The 21,723-nt window shown below is 46.1% G+C and overlaps 1 protein-coding gene across 1 annotated transcript in view; it reads left to right on the plus strand.

Annotated features, from left to right (window-relative positions):
• ADGRA1 (adhesion G protein-coupled receptor A1) overlaps positions 1-19,003 on the plus strand; it is an 816,325-nt gene extending 797,322 nt beyond the window's left edge. Inside the window, exons 18-19 of the mRNA XM_030202995.1 lie at positions 15,677-15,772; positions 17,782-19,003. Of these exons, the coding sequence (XP_030058855.1) occupies positions 15,677-15,772; positions 17,782-19,003 (1,318 nt within the window). The remainder of the gene's footprint in view (positions 1-15,676; positions 15,773-17,781) is intronic.
• Positions 19,004-21,723: the final 2,720 nt, after the last annotated feature.

A 21,723-nucleotide genomic window follows, 5' to 3' on the forward strand; every position in this document is an offset into this window, starting at 1 on the left:
CAGCTGCTGCAGGAGGTGACAGCCCTACGGCAGGGCAATGAGCAGCTCCAGGGCCCACTAAGGGTACTGCTGGGGCTGCTCATTGCCCTGCTACAGAGGGCCTTACTAAGAGGGCGTGGCCGCCCTTAATTTAAATAGGGGGGGCCTGTTGGGGTTGTGTGTGTGGGGGGAGGGAAATGTTGGGGTTGTGTGTGTGGGGGGAGGGATGGAATTGTTGGGGTTGTGTGTGTGGGGGGAGGGAAATGTTGGGGGTTCTGTGGGGGGTGGGGGAGGGAATTGTTGGGGTGTGTGGGGAGTTGTGGGGGGGAGGAGGGCATTGTTGGGGTTATTTTGTAGGGGTGGGGGTGGGGGGGGAATAAATGTTTGTTATAATATAACTATCAGGGTGTGTGTGTGTGTGTGTGTTTGTCTCCCTTGTGCATTACATATCACCAAATGGTGCTGTTGAGTTGAGAGGAAGGAGGCAGCAATATGCATAGCATTAAATGTGCTGTGTGAATGAGAAGGTGATGTATGTCTGAGAATGTTGGCCAGACAGAACGCCACCTGTTCATTCCAACCTGCATGGCTATATATGTGCAGGGGGGTTGGGCCGGGGAGGCTGGCTGGATATTTGTGTTCATGAATAAAAATGGCCAGCCAGCATCTCTCTCTCCCTTCCTCCCTCCCCTCCACCATACTGACCCACAATACAGAGTGCCATCAATAAGAGATGAATATTGTACCACGTGTGATCTGCCAGGTACACACTTCCACATAACTCCAGGTACCACATACACAGTGTTTGCTGTCTGATGGACACATATCCTTACCCACAAGCCACATTGGTGGGGTGGGGGGGGGGGGGCCCAAGAAGGACCTACAAACAGCTGGCTCATATTTTCACATTGAATACATCAGCTATGGTATATAATGCTGAGGAGCAAAAGGGAAACAATGGGAAACCCAATAGATGGATGGTTACTTCATCACAGTTGCAATGTAATACTTGTGTTAGGGAAGGGCACAAATAAAAATGGTGCTCATTATTTGCAGGTGTGATCACACTTTCTCCAGTAGTTGATCAAGGTGTGTTACATTCAAGTATTCTGGGTTTGTGTCAAACTTTGTCCCTGAAGTGACTTGCCTTAGGTGGGATTTGAACCAGCAACCTTATGATTATAAGGCTGGTGCTCTAACCACTAGGCCACAGCAGCCACCAGGCTTTAGCCACCACCAGTTACTTTGGGTTGGTACCTGTACACACACCCCTCTCCCTCACCACCACGTCATAGGCCTCAGTGGCACTACCTGTAGCCACCTCGATCATTTTGTCCAGGCTACCGATTAAAAACAATGTAATGTGCATGTTCCCTACCCTACTACCTATGGAGCAATTTAGGAAGATGTTCCATAATGTGCTATACACATCCATTGCATTAATCATTCTCCCCTCCCCCGCCTATGGACCTTGAGAATGGGTGGCCACTTCATAAATGGGGACTGGGGTACACCACATAAACAAGGAAGATGGAACCTACCGGGAACCAATACAGCACCTCCAACAGCTGGCCCACACCACTGAGGACCTGCCAACCCCACAGTACAGTGCACAGGAACCTGGTGAAAACAGAGCTACCTAACATCTGACTCCAGACTACATACATACAGTGAATGCACACTCCTTGACTATGAGCACAAAGAGAAGAGGTGGCAGACAAATGAGAGCTTACCATGAACGTCTGTTTCAAGACTGTGTAGTGCGCCTTTTATCTTCTGGAACATTAGCTGCACATCTTCCTGATTGAAATGACCATTACCGAGGGGTGCATGATTTGGGGTGAGTGTAGCAAATCCGTGGCCCCCACACACTGCCTGCTACAACCAGGCAGAGAGAATGGGAGAAAGGAAGGGAGCATCAGGCGATGTGGAAGAGAGGAAACGGAAGGCGTGGTGGCTGAGGGCCAACAATAATTCCCCCCCCCCCTAAATACACAGGTGTACCCAAGCATGCTAAGTGAGGGTAAAACCCTGTAAATGATTATTATGAACAACCGGCAAGGTCTCAGTGCAGGAAATGGCAGGTAAAATGGCAATGAAGAAAGGGAAGGCAGGTGGAGACGCCCATACTTTACTACTCATAATCGAAACCATGTGTTCCTAATCGCTATCTGAGCTGGGCACGCTTAGGAATTATGTGTATAATGGAAAAAGAAACGCCCATATCAGAATCGCCTATTCCCCCGTCTCAATGGGCGTTCTTGGCGCCCATATAAACGCCCACTCCGTATTTTCAAAAATCCCATTGGTACAATGCCACCACGCATGCCGCCGACCCGGAAGGGTAATTTTCTCGAGGCAGAGGTGGAGCTCCTGGTGCAAGAAATTGTACAGCGGCACCGGAGTCTGTTTGCTCCCACAGGGCAGAGGCTGGCAGCAACAGTAAAGCAGCGGGAATGGGAGGCAGTACGGGACAGCCTGAATGCTGTCTTCCATGCTGGGAGAGACGTGGAGGACTGCAAGAGGAAGTGGCGGAAGCTGAGGAGGGATGTTCGGAGGAAGGCGGGGGCCAATCCCCCAGGCAATGACACTGCCAACCTTACACCCATGGAGCTGATGGTGTACTCCCTCCTACCCCAGGAGGGCATCCACGGGATTGGCTCCATGGACACCTCGGGCCAGGCTGAGGACTCAGGTAGGTGTTTCATTATGCAGTTGGGGTATCTGTTGTGCTGCAGTACACTTGTGTTATAGAAGTTGGGGTCAGGGGGAGGGAGGTGAGGAGTGGGGGGCAGGAGGAGGGAGGGAGATAGGTGGGGGGGGGGGAGTATCTCTGGCTGTCTTTATGTATATTAACAGGCCACCTTTATGATGCTGTTTTGACCTGGTAACCCCTACTCACTAGCTCTCTACCCTTACTCCCTATCCCTACCATTGTCATTGGGTTTCCTCTTACTTGTCCTGTGTGCCCATATTTATAGAATTAATTGTAAGCTCTATTTGAGTAGTGGTAGTGGTCATGTGTGTTATAGGAGCAAGCAGACAGGGTGGGTGCTGTGTGTGTGTGTGAGCACCCCCAATATTGAGGAAAGATCATGTAGCTGTGCAGGGAGGAGTGTTGGTCACTGGGCTTAGCACCCCCAATACTACTTTCCAGTTGGCTCCTATGGGTGTGTGTAGGTTACTACTGTGGCAGAACTCTGGGGGCCGTCCTTCCCTACTACTCCCTCCTATTTTCCCATTACCAAACTGTGCCTAGTTCCTCCTGTGACCTCTGTGCTCTACTGAGTGTGGGCCACATGCATTCAACTGAAGGAGCCTGTAATGGGGGTCATAAAGCAGTTCTATGCAGTTTAGCAAGTCAGTAGTAACACAACACATGCTGCAATGTTGTTCAATTTAACAATTATACAACTAACAGCTTGTGCACAACGTTGTGAGTGGTGTCCTTCTCTTGGCTGCTCATCCACCACCTCTACCCAGCTGCCTGCGGGCCTCTCTCTTTCGTACCCGTGTCAATTCCATTCCTCCTCACCATCTCATCTCTTTGCTGGGTCATCAGGTTGGGGGACATACCAATGTATATGAATGCTGAAAGACAAAAGTGGGTTATTTGCACCAACACTATTCCTCACTCTTGTGCTATACAGGTGAAGACTCAGAGGAGGCTGGCCCTAGTGGCCTGCAAGGCCAACGCCCTACACCATCCGTCCAGCCTCAACCTCCACAGCCTGCAGCACCAGCAGTCCAGCCTCCACCACCTGCACCAGCTGTGCATCCTCCGCATCCACCACCACCTGCACCAGCTGTCCAGCCTCTACCACCTGCACCAGCTGTGCATCCTCCGCGTCCACCACCACCTGCACCAGCTGTCCAGCCTCTACCACCACCAGCTGTCCAGCCTCTGCCACCACCACCACCACCTGCATCAGCTGTCCAGCCTCTGCCACCACCACCACCACCTGCACCAGCTGTCCAGCCTCTGCCACCACCTGCACCAGCTGTCCAGCCTCTGCCACCACCACCACCACCTGCACCAGCAGAGGCCGCACCTCCAGCACCGGAGGACTTTGTTGAGGAGGAGGAGGGCCCAGCTCCCCGCCAGAGGCCATCCGGCCAAAGGAGGCAACTCCTGCGGCTGGCCACGGAGCTACTCCGCCACAACGTGCGCTTGGAGGAGTACCGCCAGCAGAAACTGGAGCTGCAGCGCCAAGCACTGGAGGCACAGCAGCGAGCACACCAGGAACTCCTCCAGGCGCACCGTGAAGGCCACCAGGAGGTGCTCCAGCAACTGAGACGGCTGGAGCAGAGCATCCAACACCTGCGCCCTCAGGGCACCGCGCCTACTCCAGCCCCCGTGCTGCTGGAGCAGCCCCTGCCATCAACATCCTCCTCCACTGACCACCAGCAACCACCAGCTAAGAGGTGGGCATTGCGCTCCTCAGCCTCCGCACCCACTCCTGCAGCACCCGCGAATTCTGCTCCCATTCTGGGTCCTGTGGCCAGACCACTAGAAGCAAGAAGGTGGCCCGATTTCCACGGTGCAGCCGAAGCCGCAGGCTGCCGTGGGGATAGGGAGGAGGACACTGGGAGCAGCAGCTCAGAAGAGACTTCCCATGCAGCACCAGCTGCAAAGGAAGGGCGTGGGAGGGGTAGGAGGGGACGGGGGAAGGGAAGGGGAAAATGATGGGACATGCTGTAGGGTGAGGGTTGGTGGGAGGGGGGTGGGTGTGGGAGGGGGGTGGTGGTGGTGGTGGTGGTGGGGTTGACCAAACACATATGCACTGTATGTAAAAAATAAATGTTCACTTACATTCACCTAAAACTTGTTTCAATGAGTCTTTGTCTTGCTCTTACGCCAAGCTGGTAGGCATTGAGCTCTGCTCTGTGGGCTGGGGGTGGAGGGGGCTCCTCTTCCAGCTCATCTGGGGCCTCTTCTGGTGGTGGCTGTGGCTCCTCTGGGAGAGGCTGTCCTCTGCGCTGGGCCAAATTGTGTAACATACAGCACGCCACAAAGATCTTGGCCACCTTTTCTGGACTGTAGAGCAGCTCTCCTCCAGACCGGTCCAGACAGCGGAAGCGGTTTTTCAATAAACCAAAGGTGCGCTCAATGATCCCCCGGGTGCTGCGATGTTTCCTGTTGTAGGTTTCTTCTGGCCCTGGTTGTGGGTGGATCAGGGGGGTCATGAGCCATGTCCTCTGCGGGTAGCCTCGGTCACCTTTGCGGAAAAGCAGAATGAGATAGATGAGTGTGTATCGCTTGGAGCAGGTACAGGGGGGGCGGGGGGATTTGGATAGTGGGTTGTGGTGGAGGAAGCCAGGGCGGAGGGTTGCCCAGTGGAGGAGGTCTAGTATGGGTGGTACATGCATGTTGCACTTACCTAGTAGCCATCCACCAATGAACTCCCCTCGCTCGAACCTGCGGAAGATGCCCGAGTGCTGTAGGATGTAGGCATCGTGGCTGGAGCCGGGGTACCTGGCACACACGTCTAATATCTCCCCCTGGGCATCACATACAACTTGCATGTTCATAGAATGAAATGCCTTCCTATTTCTGTAGGTGGCTTCGTGTGCCCGGGGGGGTCTGAGGGCTACGTGTGTGCAGTCTATCACACCGATGACCGAGGGGAATCTAGCAACAGCATAGAAGGCGGCCATGTTGTTGTGCAGGGCCTGGGGGGTGGTGGGGAAAGTGATGTAGTGTGAGGTGTGAGTTATGAAGGCATCCAGGAACTGGGTGAGACAGTGTGAAATAGAAGCCTGGGTGAGGCCTGTGTTAGCAGCTAATACGGATTGAAAACTGCCAGTGGCCAGGACAGAGAGAGCGGAAGTGATTTTGAGGTGGGCAGGGATGGGGTTATTCCTACGTGTCTGGGGCTGAAGGAGGGGTGTCAGCTGCTCGCACAGCTGACGAATGGTGGCCCTATCAAACCTGAACCTTGTTAGACACTGCTGGTCAGTGAGTTGTAGGAAGGTGGTGCGGGGCCTAAACACTCGGGGCCGTGAATACCTCCTGCGGTGGGTGGCCTCTTCGTGTAGCATGCATGCCACAAGTGCATTAAGTGCATCCATATCCCCACCACCAGTGCAAGTATTAGGACTAGTAGTCAAACAAACAGCAACACACACAGATCTGTCACTTCCAGCCACCACGCCCTCTGGCCACTCACTCGCCAAACAGTACAGGCACACAGAGACAAACGGAGGTCAGGGAATAGAGTATACACGTGGGAAGAGTGAATGGGGAGGGATAGGGGGAGGGGAAGGGGGCGATGGAGCAAAGGAGTAGGAGTAAGGAACGGTGAAAGGGTATGACACAAAAAGAGGCAGGGCACACAGACGACGGTCACAGGTACTCAACACGCTCGGCTTTCTCTCTGCAACCACCACTTCCGCTCTTCCACCAACAATATCGCCACTCTCCAACTACACACAATCGCTAATGGGTCTCAAGACGCTTTCCCCCTTGCTCTGGTCGCTTTTATTTCGGGTCCATCATATTACACCCATCTTCCCGCTCAACCAGAGCCATTTCGCTATTCGTTATACGTTGTACCCGTCCACGTCGTATCACCGCCCCTAACACGCCCCCGACACGCCTCTTATTTGGGCGTTTTTACGTCCACGTACGAGCGACACGGACGCACTGAAACATTGCTTTCGATTATATGGATTTACTCGTTTTTGTGAGATTAACGTCCATCTCCCGATTTAGGTCGGCTCTTGGGCGTTTTTTTCGTTCGATTATAAGCAGGACTGTAGCCTTTCGGTAACTCCATTTTGGTGCATGTTGGGCGCGTGTAGACATCTACGTGGCTTAGTAAAAGGGCACCACAGTAATTTGGCAGACAATCCTTTGTCTGCTCCTTCATAAGGAGAAGGGGGTGGAAGGAACACTGTTAGGAACGCCAGGGACTTGAACTGGTTCACATCAGCTTCAGAAAGGAGAGAAAGCAGTAGAACCAGAGGAAGGGACAAGAGACTTGTTTTATTAATTCAGCTTAATAAGGTATTTTGTATTTCTTATAAAGTAAAGGTGAGGGATATGTGCCACTGCAGCAATTATTTTCCAGGATATTGTGACGTTTGTTGAGAGACTCAAGTCTGCTATAATGGTAAAGTTTAAGTTATGGAATAATGAAGTTTCATTTAAAAATGTCAGTTCTTCCAAGGTTTCCATATGTGTGCGTGTTGTTTATGTTGATGCAGGACAGACTTTTTACTTAGAAATCCATTATCAAGTGCACTCTAAGGCATTATTTAGGACTATACCAAGCACTACTCATGCCTATATTTATTTATTTATTTATTTGTTTATTTTATTTTTACATTCTTGTATTCCACTGTCATCCAAAAACAAGTTCCAGCCTAGTGTCCCCCATGTTAACTCTGGGCCTCCCCAAAATGTCAGGTCTGACTATGCCCCTGGGTTTAATTACTGTACAGCGCCTGCCCACCGGGAAATATTTTGGTGGTATGATATATTTTGGTCAGGTTTCATCCAGTTATTTTATGAAGTCATCTAAGTTACTCCCTAGGTCAATTTGTATGCTTCAGGAAAATTCCTTCGTAGCTCTTACAGAGATGTTAATATTTTCTTCCAGGCACAACCCTAGCAAAGTTGTTTGGTACTCTAAACCTATTAGATAACAAGACACCCAGCCAACTAATTTAGTTTGTATTGAGTAAACCTTTCCTTTAAAGAAAATTCAGTTTTACACTGCCTAGAACTACAGCTATGTGTATTCTGTCAAGTCTAAAATGAGTCCATCAAAATCCTTTGTCATTTCATATCATCATCTTAAGTACATAAGTATTGCCATACTAGGACAGACTGAAGGTCCATCAAGCCCAACATCCTGTTTCCAACAGTGGCCAATCCAGATTACAAGTACCTGGCAAGCAGGGCTGCCAATAGCCTGAGTCGGGCCTGGGGCAAGGCCGCCCCCAGCCCCCCCCCCCCCAAGGATTGCCGCCGCCCCTCCCCTGCCCCCGCCTCCCCCCAACCGCTACTGCTCCCAATCTCTCTCCCCTGCTCCCAGGCCGCCAGTGCTGCAGTCCCCAGTGTCCACCTACCTACCCTCAGCTCCCTTCTCTCTGCCATCCAACCACCTTCATTTAAAAAAAAAAAATCTCGAAACCGGCAGCGCAGCACCTTCTCTGTTTAAAGCGACAGATCGCCTCGGGCGGGCCTTCTCTCACTGTGTCCCGACCTCGCGGAAATAGGAAGTTACATCAGAGGAGGGAGGGACACAGTGAGGGAAGACCCACCCAAGGCGATCCGCCGCTTTTACACAGAAGGCGCTGCGCTACCAGTTTCGAGGTTTTTTTTTAAATGAAGGTGGTTGGATGGTAGACAGAACTGAGCAGAGGGTAGGTAGGTGTAGAATGGGGACTGCGGCACCGGCGACCTGGAAACAGGAGAGGGCAAGAGACCTCAGCGTCAGGCCCCCCTTGGAGTCCCGGGCCCAGGGAATTTTGCCCCCCCACCCCCTCTCGGCGGCCCTGCTGGCAAGATCCCAAAGCATTGAGGTGCCAGTAAGGGCTCCTGCACTAACCCAGCAGTAACAGGATAGCGTGCGGCGCTGCACAATTAGCACCTGCAGAAGTATAATATCTTAGCTAGCACCGGAAATGCCATGCACTGGGGGTGGAACTTCCACCGGTGCCCGCGTTGGGCCAGCAGTAGCTCCAGATTGACACACAGCAAGCCTACGCTGGGCTTACCACCGCTTTGTAAAAGGGCACAACAATAAGGGCAATTGCCAAAAGCCATTTGCTTAAAATTATTTGCTATTTGAAAATTGTCTACCTTTCCTGTAGGTAACAGTGTGCACGGACTTCTCTTTGAGCTTGCATTGCCCGCAGCTGTTCGTAGCCACCCAACAGAAGTTGCTGCCTTAGGCAACTGCCTAGTCTTGTGGTTGAGCTGGCCCTGTATTATATTGATCCTTATTATAACTCTATATTGGCATATCTCATTCATCTATACAAGACATAAATATAGCTAGAACAATTGATTGGATAACTCAGAGAAGAATGAAAATAATCTTTTAAAGTTGTAAAAAATGCAATAAAAATAAAGAATAAAAAAAAATAAATGTGTTAACTCTTCATGAATATAGCTGTATACTCTGTAAAAAAAAATCTTCTCTTTCTTGATAGTTTCTTTTCATTTAGATCCTTTCTTTTCTGTAGTCTTGGGTCAATTTTTTGTGGACGGGAGATATTTCTTTATATTTAGATTATTGAAGTATGATCTTTATGTTTATTATTAACTTGTTTATATCACCTTGCTGTAAATGTATTTACTTGGTTGATATTTGGAAATGTCATTAAAAAATGTGAAAACATAATGAATAATAAGAAAAGAAGTAGACAGCAACCCTATAAATAAAACTGTTTAGGTACTGTAGATGTGGAATGATGAAATATAGTGAGAATCATGCCTGGCATAATTTTAAGAAAATGTCAGCAGAGGTTGGTGAAATCCATGAAAAGTATCACGAAAGCAGATAAACTGCTCCACTGGGTAACAGAGAAATGAGCAGTCTCAATTTAGCCCTGATCAGAGGATACCTATGTCAAAAGGTAATCATAGATGACAGTCAATATGCAAGAAAGAATTATAACCTGATACAGCTGTAATGGTATCAGTTTATTATTGAAATATGTAGCATGATATTTTGCTGGATCATATATAACAATATAAAAATACAGCTTTGAGATTAGCTAGCCTGAATTTCATCTCCCCTTCCCCTTTTCCTGGGGACTTCTGATAGCAGGACTAGTTAATTACAAACACTTAACAGAGACAAAAAGGTACTGTGCTTCAAAGAGAAATAAAACTCTCTCTGCCCTCCCAACTAAAAAGACTGAACAAAAGCATGACTAAGGTGGATACTTGAAGAATCACATAGACATCTCCACCAGCAGACAGATAGTCTGGAAAAGGCATAACTCCAGCTATTGATAACAAAGACTTCAGAGGGGAAACCATAAACAAGACATTTGCTTGTCAAAGGTATACCTGCCCCTCCCATCAACTATCAGACAAATGGACGCCAGGACATCTGCAGAAAGGAGAGACCTATAATGCAGATCATGTGAACAGACTACAATAACCATAATGCCTTGCAAGTTATCCAGTGCAAGCCAGGAAGCAGGTGCTGGGACTCTGTGATCATATCCTCCTGCAGCTTGCAAGATATAAAAGCAAAAGCTGTTTCCCCAAGATTCAGATTCTCTCTTCAGCTGCAAGCAACTCAGGTCCACTCACTGCAGAAGCCCTGCTCCTCTTCTGCAAACATGTGCTTACCTCATGCTGTTCATACTATGTAACAAGGACTTGTAAGTAACATAACTTTTGATCTAGACCTGCTACTTTGCCTTACTTAAGCACAGATTATCTGTAAAGATCTCTTAAAAAACCTACCTCTCGTGTGCAATTGTATATTAAATCAACCTTTTTGAAGCTAAAAATACGGTCTCTTTGTGTTCTGAGTATATGGTATCTTTTATATATACTTAATTTATTTAATTTATTGCAATTATCACCTTTGGTGATTGGTGGAGAAATTAATATCCTAGAACTTATAAATACAGCGCCTGCTCTTAAATTATAAACAGTAGTGAGTGTTCTAGAGCTCTTTCCCCCAAGATAAATCATTTCTTGTAACAATGTCAGTGGCGGGGTCAAGCACCATTCAAGCTGCACAAGGTCATCTGTTTCCATTGTGTTAAGAAATAATCTTTTTAGGTCCATTATGCTTAATTGATACCTTCTGTTGGTGTTAGTATGTCCATCAGTGTGTCTATATATCCATCCATATGGAGATAGTCCAAAAGAAGAGGAAAAAATCCAAACCTCACAATTAAATTTATTTGTACTATATCAGGCTTATTTTCGAAAGAGAAGGGCACCCATCTTTCTACACAAATCGCAAGATGGGCGTCCTTCTCACAGGGTCACCCAAATCGGCATAATCGAAAGCCAATTTTGGGTGTCCTCAACTGCTTTCCGTCGCGGGGATGACCAAAGTTCACGGGGGCGTGTCAGAAGCGTAGCGAAGGCAGGACTGGGGCGTGCCTAACACATGGGCATCCTCGACTGATAATGAAAAAAAGAAGGGCGTCCCTCACAAGCACTTGGGCGACTTGGTCCATTTTTTTTATGACCAAGCCTCAAAAAGGTTCCAGAACTACCAGATGACCACCGGAGGGAATCGGTGATGACCTCCCCTTACTCTCCCAGTGGTCACCAACCCCTTCCCACCCTAAAAAAAAACTTTTTAAATATTTTTTGCCAGCCTCTATGCCAGTCTCAAATGTCATACCTAGCTCCATGACAGCAGTATGCAGGTCCCTGGAGCAGTTTTAGTGGGTACTGCAGTGCACTTCAGGCAGGCGGACCCAGGCCCATCCCCCCCTACCTGTTACACTTGTGGTGGTAAATGCAAGCCCTTCAAAACCCACCACAAACCCACTGTACCCACATCTACAGTGGTGGAAATAAGTATTTGATCCCTTGCTGATTTTGTAAGTTTGCCCACTGACAAAGACATGAGCAGCCCATAATTGAAGGGTAGGTTATTGGTAACAGTGAGAGATAGCACATCACAAATTAAATCCGGAAAATCACATTGTGGAAAGTATATGAATTTATTTGCATTCTGCAGAGGGAAATAAGTATTTGATCCCCCACCAACCAGTAAGAGATCTGGCCCCTACAGACCAGGTAGATGCTCCAAATCAACTCGTTACCTGCATGACAGACAGCTGTCGGCAATGGTCACCTGTATGAAAGACACCTGTCCACAGACTCAGTGAATCAGTCAGACTCTAACCTCTACAAAATGGCCAAGAGCAAGGAGCTGTCTAAGGATGTCAGGGACAAGATCATACACCTGCACAAGGCTGGAATGGGCTACAAAACCATCAGTAAGACGCTGGGCGAGAAGGAGACAACTGTTGGTGCCATAGTAAGAAAATGGAAGAAGTACAAAATGACTGTCAATCGACAAAGATCTGGGGCTCCACGCAAAATCTCACCTCGTGGGGTATCCTTGATCATGAGGAAGGTTAGAAATCAGCCTACAACTACAAGGGGGGAACTTGTCAATGATCTCAAGGCAGCTGGGACCACTGTCACCACGAAAACCATTGGTAACACATTACGACATAACGGATTGCAATCCTGCAGTGCCCGCAAGGTCCCCCTGCTCCGGAAGGCACATGTGACGGCCCGTCTGAAGTTTGCCAGTGAACACCTGGATGATGCCGAGAGTGATTGGGAGAAGGTGCTGTGGTCAGATGAGACAAAAATTGAGCTCTTTGGCATGAACTCAACTCGCCGTGTTTGGAGGAAGAGAAATGCTGCCTATGACCCAAAGAACACCGTCCCCACTGTCAAGCATGGAGGTGGAAATGTTATGTTTTGGGGGTGTTTCTCTGCTAAGGGCACAGGACTACTTCACCGCATCAATGGGAGAATGGATGGGGCCATGTACCGTACAATTCTGAGTGACAACCTCCTTCCCTCCGCCAGGGCCTTAAAAATGGGTCGTGGCTGGGTCTTCCAGCACGACAATGACCCAAAACATACAGCCAAGGCAACAAAGGAGTGGCTCAGGAAGAAGCACATTAGGGTCATGGAGTGGCCTAGCCAGTCACCAGACCTTAATCCCATTGAAAACTTATGGAGGGAGCTGAAGCTGCGAGTTGCCAAGCGACAGCCCAGAACTCTTAATGATTTAGAGATGATCTGCAAAGAGGAGTGGACCAAAATTCCTCCTGACATGTGTGCAAACCTCATCATCAACTACAGAAGACGTCTGACCGCTGTGCTTGCCAACAAGGGTTTTGCCACCAAGTATTAGGTCTTGTTTGCCAGAGGGATCAAATACTTATTTCCCTCTGCAGAATGCAAATAAACTCATATACTTTCCACAATGTGATTTTCCGGATTTAATTTGTGATGTGCTATCTCTCACTGTTACCAATAACCTACCCTTCAATTATGGGCTGCTCATGTCTTTGTCAGTGGGCAAACTTACAAAATCAGCAAGGGATCAAATACTTATTTCCACCACTGTAGGTGCCCCCCTTCATCCCTAAGGGCTATAGTAGTGGTGTACAGTTGTGGGGAGTGGGTTTTTTGGGGGGGGGGGGGTTGGGTGGCTCAGCACATAAGGTAAGGGAGTTATGCACCTGGGAGCTTTTTCTGAAGTCCACTGCAGTGCCCCCTAGGGTGCCCGGTTGGTGTCCTGGCATGTGAGGGGGACCAGTGCACTACGAATGCTGATTCCTCCCATGACCAAATGGCTTGGATTTGGTCATTTCTGAGATGGGCATCCTCAGTTTCCATTATCGCCGAAAATTGGGGATGACCATCTCTAAGGACGACCATCTCTAAGGTCGACCTAAATGTTGAGATTTGGGCGTCTCCAACCATATTATCGAAACGAAAGATGGCCGCCCATCTTGTTTTGATAATACAGGTTTCTCCGCCCCTTCGCTGGGACGTCCTGCATGGTCGTCCTGAGGAAAACTTGGGCGCCCTGTTCGATTATGCTCCTCCATTCATGCTTTTATACATTTTTTAATGGTGTACTCGTGATCACTAGCTAATCATTATAGCTTTCATTTTCTACTGATGTTTGTTTGCATGTAATTTTAGCACACTTTTTTAATATATTTTTTATATATTTGTATATTTTGTCACATATTTAAATATTTATGTCCTCATTTTTAATTATATATATATATGGTTTTGCACACAAGTATTTATGCATTTTTATGTATTCATTTATTTATATATTTTATATAATATATCTTTTGTATGCCAGTCTTAGTCTATGGGTGTTATGATTTGTATCTTTATTATATATATATTTTATTGTTTTCTATTGATGCAAGCACTCGTGCCAAAACACAGCCACATCTGTTATGGGTTAGACAATCGGACTTGCTGATAAGATTAAAGGTTGTATATTTAACACTTGGAATCCTTGTCGTCTTTATTGCCTCACTTCCTTTGTTTGCATCCATCCAAAATTCGTGAGAAGGCTTCCAACCTATGTGGCACTAAACTTAAGGGGAAAAATCCAATGGAACTGATGGTGGTATTGTATAATTAGCAGACACCTACAAGGCACTTGTGGCAACTCCAGTACTTGCTGCTTTCGATGAGGCACCAGTGCCATCAGGCAAGGGCAACCACCTCTTATGTTGCGCAAGTAACTGCAGGAGCCTTCCTAGTGAAGAGTGCCAAACCTAGAAGCCCAGCTAGAAACGTCTTGTGAAAAGAGGCATTCTGCAATGGCACACACATGTGCACTGTGCCCTATGGTGGCATCCTTGGAGTCCTAGCCATTTGTGCTACAAGAAGAGCAGCATTGCTGTGGGCTGCACATGTATGATGATATATCCGTCCACATGTTTCTAGCAAACATTAGGCTGGGTTGTCAGCTCTTCTAGGGTAAATATTCATCTGGCGGTGGTCAGCGTTGTTTTTGTTTTTTTCATCACCACCAGCTTTGTGTTTAGATATTCAATGCTGAGCCATATCCAGGCACCAGCATTGACTATCTGGGTATGTGTGGACAGACGGCACTTAACCAGTTAAGTGTCAATATTCAGCCTTAACTGGTTACGTGAAATTGACCAAAGATAGGACAGTTATTTATGCGGACATATTTGGCCATCTAACATAAACGGTTAATAGCACAATATTGGCACTTAACTAGTTAAATGACAACTCCACCGCTAGACAGCCCACTAAGGGCGTCTTTTACTAAGGCACGCTCACAATTTTAGCGCATGCTAAAATTGTGGGCACGCTAAATGTTAGAGACGCCCATAGGAATGTATGGGTGTCTCTAAAATTTAGCGCGCCAACAATTTTAGCGCTCACCAAAAACGTGAGCATGCCTTAGTAAAAGACTCTCTAGATAGCAGGTTTGGGCTTAGGTGGTTAGCTCTGCCATTCATCTGCGCTATCCAGTTAATTTCCACTGAGTATCAGAGAATAGTTCTGCACAGGTGATTTCTCCTGCCCGGTTAAATCACTTTGAATATTGACCCCTCTGTGTTTATATACTGATGAAGCTCTATGCTATGTTGGAATTATGGATGTGAGACCGCAGGAGGGAGCCCAACTAACTCCCGCGGTTGGCAGCAAACCTGGAAATTCAATGCCGGGGCTGTATCCAGCAACCAGCATTGAATTTCTGCGGGTTTTTTGGATGCTAAAAAAACATAGCCTATTAAGCTGATATTCATTTGCTGACTGGCTAAGTTATAGCAGCCAAAGATAAACCTGCTATTTATGTGGGTCTATCTGGATGCTAAACTTAGCTGGTCAGCCAATGAATATTGGCGGTAACCAGCTATGTCGCGCAGCGTAGCCAGTGACCAGGCTAGCTGCTAAGCGGAAATATTCAGCTAAGATAGCCAGATATCTCATACTGAATATTAGCACTTAGCCGGCTTAAAGCTATTTAACTGACCAGGAGCCATACCTGGTCGTTAAATAGTTATAAATATTGGCTGACTTGATTATATTTAAACAATAGCAAGCAAATGTTACAAACCTAACAAAAGGTCTTTTATTGCACTCATTCAGCTTGCTATATGCACAAGTTACTGAAGGTTGTTATTAATCAGAGGTCATAATTGTCATATTTTTGGTTTACAGATTTTATCTGATTGGAGGAGGGGTTCCTTTAATTATCTGTGGAATTACAGCAGCAACAAATATCAATAATTATGGGAGTAAAGAAAATGCACCATAGTAAGTATTATAATTTTTCAAACGCTAACTCCTTATTCTTACAAATAGGAAGGGAGGGGAATGTCAGACACTTAGGGGTCCTTTTACTAAAGGGTGGTAAAATTGTGCGGTTACTGCTCATTAATAAAATTCAACTGCAATGCTGCTGTGTAAACTGACTTGTGGGGGGAGGTTGGGGGGAGGTCGGGTGCCAAACATCTTCCCATATTGTTAACACAGAGAAACAAAATATTTACTGTGAACTAACTGTCTGACCAAATTTCTCACCATTAACTCCTTCACTTCTATACTTTCTATGTCTTGTGAGATACAGGAAGTACCTGACCTTACATTTATCAAATACATTAAAGTGCTTATTTCAGAAGTACTATTTGGATGCATAAACTGGCACTTAGATGTTTATTTTACATAAATGTCTAAATCTCAGTTCTACAAAGCTGGGAAATACGTGCCTAAAACATGTATCTGGCAACAGGATGTGGTCTGAGTGTGTCCAAAGAAATAAACCTATATTCTCCATTTCAGAAGAGGAATCCATGTCTGTGTCCAAAAAGATCAACATCAAGGTTTACACCTCCTGCCCAGGATGTCTAGATTTCATGAAAGTGCTCCTATTGAGCAGCACTCCAGTACAGGGATTAGGGGAGGTAGCTCCCATCAGGGGCATAGCCAGATCTCGCGAGGAGCGGGGGCCACAGCCCTAGGTGGGGGGGCACTGTTTAGCCCCCCTCCCGCTGCCGCCCCCCCCAGGCGCCGACGCCACATTGCACCCCCCTCCCGCCGACCCCCCTGACGATCCCCTTGAACCCCCCTCCCGCCACCAACACTCCCCCGCCGTCGCCGCCCGCCCCGCCGCTTCAAATACCTTGTTGTTTGCTGGCCCCGCCAAAGAGAATCTAATTCTTCGGGGCCGGAGTAGCGCCTTCATTCAATGCAGTTCCTGGCGTGATCAGCTGTTTCTGACGCCGTACGTCGATATTCATTAGCTGACTGGCTAAGTTATAGCAGCCAAATATAGGTCTGCTATTTATGCGGGTCTATCTGGCCGCTAAACTTAGCCGGTCAGCCTATGAATATTGACGCTAACTGGCTATGTCGCATGACATAGCCGATGACCAGACTAGCTGCTAAGCGCTAATATTCAGGGCAAGATGGATTTAACCTGGTTGGTTAAATAGCACTTCATATCAGGCGATATATTCCAGCATATAAATGTTTATTTTGATATTTCATAAAATAAACTTTTATATGCCTGTTTTGACCCATTGATATTATCGACATTTATGATTCTAAAATGGGTGTCTTGCCACAAGTAACTGTCACATAAATGTCCATTTCTCTGTGTATTTTAGAACAGGCTCTGCCTGTCATAAAATACTACTGGAAATTAAGATGTCTCGACCTGGATGTCTCATTCATGCTATCAGTAACGTTTAATAAATTGGACTCTTTCCACATTATACATTCTGCCTATGAAATTAGTTGATTAATGATGGTTCATCAGTATAAGACACAGAGACCAGTACACAGCTGACTGAATCCGGTTAAAACTAACGAGACAATTATGTTAAGCATGTGGATATTCAGCACTAATGTGTGAAGTTTACAGGAACAAAACTCTCTGGTTAACCTTAAAATCTGTCATTTGACAGGCCAGAATCATCGGGAGAACTTTGGTCTGCTAAGATTGAATAGCAGAGCTGACCAGCCAAAGTGAAGCCATGCCCCAGGAACACCTCACAGCTCCACTTTCTTTGGCAAAATAAAATTTGTGTAGAAAGCTTAAATTTATCCTCCGGGCAGGCAGAGTTGTGAAATTTCAGCTACTGGAGGTCATGCAACTACCTCCAAAAGTTAGCCAGACAAGCCCTTTGACTATGGACCTCATTTTATATAAAATGTTTTACACCCTAATGCCTTGAAATAATTGACATTTCTCAATTGTAGTTATGCACTTTAGTTTTTCCATAATTGTTTACCACTGTGATTTTTCCTTTTGCCTTTTTCAGCTGTTGGATGGCCTGGGAGCCCAGCCTTGGTGCATTTTACGGACCAGTCTCATTTATTGTATTAGTGACCTGCATTTACTTTCTTTGCACATACGTTCAGTTGAAGCGTCATCCGGAACGCAAGTACGAATTAAAGGAAAGGACAGAAGAACAACAGAGGTTGGCCAATTCAGAAATGGGCCACAGCCATATTCCAGACTCTGGGTCAGTTTCCCAGACCACATGTTCAATGATTTCAGCTTCGCTACTAGAAAATGAACATTCGTTTAAAGCTCAACTTCGAGCTGCTGCATTCACTCTATTTCTGTTTGCTGCCACTTGGGCCTTTGGGGCGCTTGCAGTGTCTCAAAGACACTTCCTAGATATGATTTTTAGTTGCCTTTATGGAGCATTTTGTGTGACTTTGGGCCTATTTGTTTTGATACATCACTGTGCAAAGCGAGACGATGTTTGGCACTGTTGGTGGTCTTGTTGCCCATCCAAAAGGAATGCCTATTCGGTACAAGTAAATGCCCGCCCTAAGGTTAATGTCAACGGGGATGCGCAAATTCATACAATGTCTCTTCAGGATTCACCACGTCCTAATAAATCATCTGCTTGTAACCATACACCCACTGGACACTGCAAACTCACCAATCTACAGACTGTCCAAAACCATGTCAACTGCCTTTCTCCAGTTACACCATGCTGTGCAAAGATTCACTGTGAACAGCTTCTTAATGATGAGACACATATTCACGTACACAACGAAGGGGCTTTCAGACCTAACATGCATGTTCACAGGTGCTTGAAGAGCAGAACTAAACCACATTATTTCAGTCGGCACAGATCTGCTACAGAAAGAGAATATGCTTATCATATTCCTTCTAGCATTGATGGGAGTATCCACAGTTCACACACAGATAGTCCAAACAGTGCACACAATGGTCAATCAGGACACAGGAGGTCCTGCTGTGCAAAAAGTGATCTGTATCCTACCATCAACCAGCCTGAAAGCAGTGATGCAAGTACTGTTATATACAACTGTGCCAAAATGCCAGACACTGACATGGTGCACCAAGCAAGTCATTTTGAGATGCATCCACGAAGACAATCATACCCTTTCAATACAGCTAATCACAATGGACTACTCAAGGGGAACATGCATGAAGCCATGATCTACAGTTCAGATAGTACAGGAAACATCAAAACTGGCCCTTGGAAAAATGAAACTACCGTGTAGTTGATACTGCAGGCCGTTAAAATCTTTGAACGAATGCTTTCTAACTGAAATCACAATCAACCTCATGGAGGATTATTTTTTAATTTAATTTTTTAATGCATTAACATTACATGTTTTTGTAGCACATCAGCAAATTCTAGAGTTACCACATCTTCTTCTGTTCAATTGATGAGGAAATTAAAAGAAAAAAAAAGTATAGCAGTATTTAGGGAAACAAAATGTATTTTTATAAAAGATTTAAAAGAAAAAGCTTTTCAAAACTTTGGGCTAGAATACCGATTTTAAGAGGCAATATCCTTTTGTTTTAAGTAAGTATGTTTTTAAAATGTGCTTGCTTTTAACTCATTTTCTCTTGTTTTCTAAACCTAAGGTCAGCTTTAAGGCTTTTTGTATATCCATAGTAGTATCCTAAACTTTACTTAATTTTTGTAGTAAAATATTGCTGCATTATAAGTTTTAAATCAGAACTGAAGTAACAGAACTAAACTTACCACATTTTATAGCCTTTCTTATTACAATTTTTTACAAAAGCGATACTGCCTCTGAAGATTTGCCAGTCACATAAGGACTATGAGTTCATGTGATGTATTGTCCCTGTATTCTTGCTGGAGAGAAGTACTTGGTAATGTCTCTGTTACATCCGTGGTGCTGTATTGATTGTATTTTGCATGACATATGTCAGGCTATATCATTTGTTGTTTTCTTGTGTTTCCTGTGTAAATGAACAAAAAAAAAAGCAGTATTGTAAAAGGCTGTGAAAACCCTGCTAGTATTAATCTAGAGCATTATGAACTGATGAAAATCATGACTGTTCTAGGTGAAGTGACACGACCCTTTGTATAAGGTTATATGGTAGCTTTGGTAGAGGTTCACTCTGACGTCTCTGCAGAGTATGCACTCCATGCCCATTGTATGTGACACTGTGCAAACTCAGAGCAATTTGCCTCAATGAGTTTTCCACTTTGTAAAGTATGCCTTTTGAACACATCTGTAAGCTGTTTCACAGTTACCTTTGCACATCTGTTCAAGCAGTGCAGTTTTTATCATTAACTCTTTGAGGACTGCGGTCATTTTCTTATAAAGTAGGCCATTTTTTGCTTTGCAAAGGATTGTATTTACAATCTCATGATCTAATCCTGCGACCAATGTAGTGAAAAGTGGTGAGATAAAGGAAGGCCCAGGTTTTCTGTATGAGGTGGTCATTTACACATGTCTATGTGTGTAGGCAAAACTAATATCCAGCTGGGAGTTCTGCTCTGAAAAGAAATCCTCATGTTGTACCAGTACAGGACATCTTAGGTGAATAGGGTTCTCTGACTCCCACTGCAGCTCCTTGACTCTGAGCAAGTCACTTAACTATCCATTGCCTCAGGTACAAAATAAGTACCTATATATAATATGTAAACTGCTTTGATTGTACCACAGAAAGGTGGTATATTAAATCCCAATTTCTTTCTTTCCCTTTACAGAATGTTTGACAAGTGGTTTTGACATAACCTTAAACATCTGGATACCAGGCACTAATAGAACAATATTCAAAAGCACTTATGTTATCAGTAGCAGTACTAGGCACAGAAGTGCATTTCCTAAAAGATTTTCAGCAATTGTGTAGAAAATGTTGGTTTGAATAGCCAAATTTATCAGTCCAAAAATGGTGCATGGTTTGGGGGCAGAGCAGGCCTAACATATCAATTTGGATTCCTGATTTCACAAGGGGATCCATGCTGTTTAGAAAAACAAACAAGAAACTAGATATCGACATCTACACCTGTCCCCCAGGCACAAATAACTAACTGCTTTAAGGGTCAGGTGTCAATGCCAAGATCCAGCCCCTGTTCTCCCCAGAATCCCACATCCCCAAAGTACCTGATGTGTCCAGGCAGGGTCAGCCTTAAGCAAGAGTAACAGGGATGGGGGCTCACATAAAGCCCCATGCTCCTATGAGTCCTGCCCCAGTATATTCCCCTGTCTATGAACCCCCTCCCCCCATCTTAAAATGTTTGCTTCTCTGTAGAGGCCAGTGGCAACAATTTGCATAGGCCATCTGCCACCAACTCCAGAATCTGCTCTCTGCTACATTCTACCCCCTTCTGATGTAACATCCTGCTTTCACAATGGAGGGGGGACACAGCAGAGAGCAGGCTCCAGGATTGGCAGCAGAGGGCCTATGCAAATTTCTGCCACTACCCTGAGCCCTCTACAGGTGGAGGGTTCAGAGACAGGTGGAAATGCCAGACTGTGGGCAGAGCCAATGGCCCCCCCACAAACTGGTTCCCATAGGACCCGGCAATCACTAAGGCAGCCCTGCCCCAGGAGTCCCCCTCCCCTAGAAAAAAGAGTGCACTAAAGACCCTCCCAAGTCACCCCCTCCCCCCCCAAAACAAAAATCCACCCTGGCTGTTATCTGATAATATAGGAGCAATCCCTATGTTTAGACTGTGGGTCCAAAATGACTACCACTACCCCAAGCAGTAATCTTGGCCTTATTTGAAAGCCTCAATTCCAGCAGTATTAACACAATATTAGGGGAGTTCTTACTGCCAGTCTTCTTTCGGGGGGGGGGGGGGGTGGAGTCACCGAGGGAATAGGGTGCTTTGGAAGGAGGGGGAGATTGGATGGTTTTGGGGGTGCAGTGGGGGAGGCTGGATGTTTGAGTAGGGAGGGGGATCAGATGCTTGGGAGACCAGGATGGGTGTATTGGAGGATTAGGTGAGGAGATT

Source organism: Microcaecilia unicolor, chromosome 5 (assembly GCF_901765095.1).
Source record: "Microcaecilia unicolor chromosome 5, aMicUni1.1, whole genome shotgun sequence".
Classification (NCBI taxonomy): Eukaryota; Metazoa; Chordata; class Amphibia; order Gymnophiona; family Siphonopidae; genus Microcaecilia; species Microcaecilia unicolor.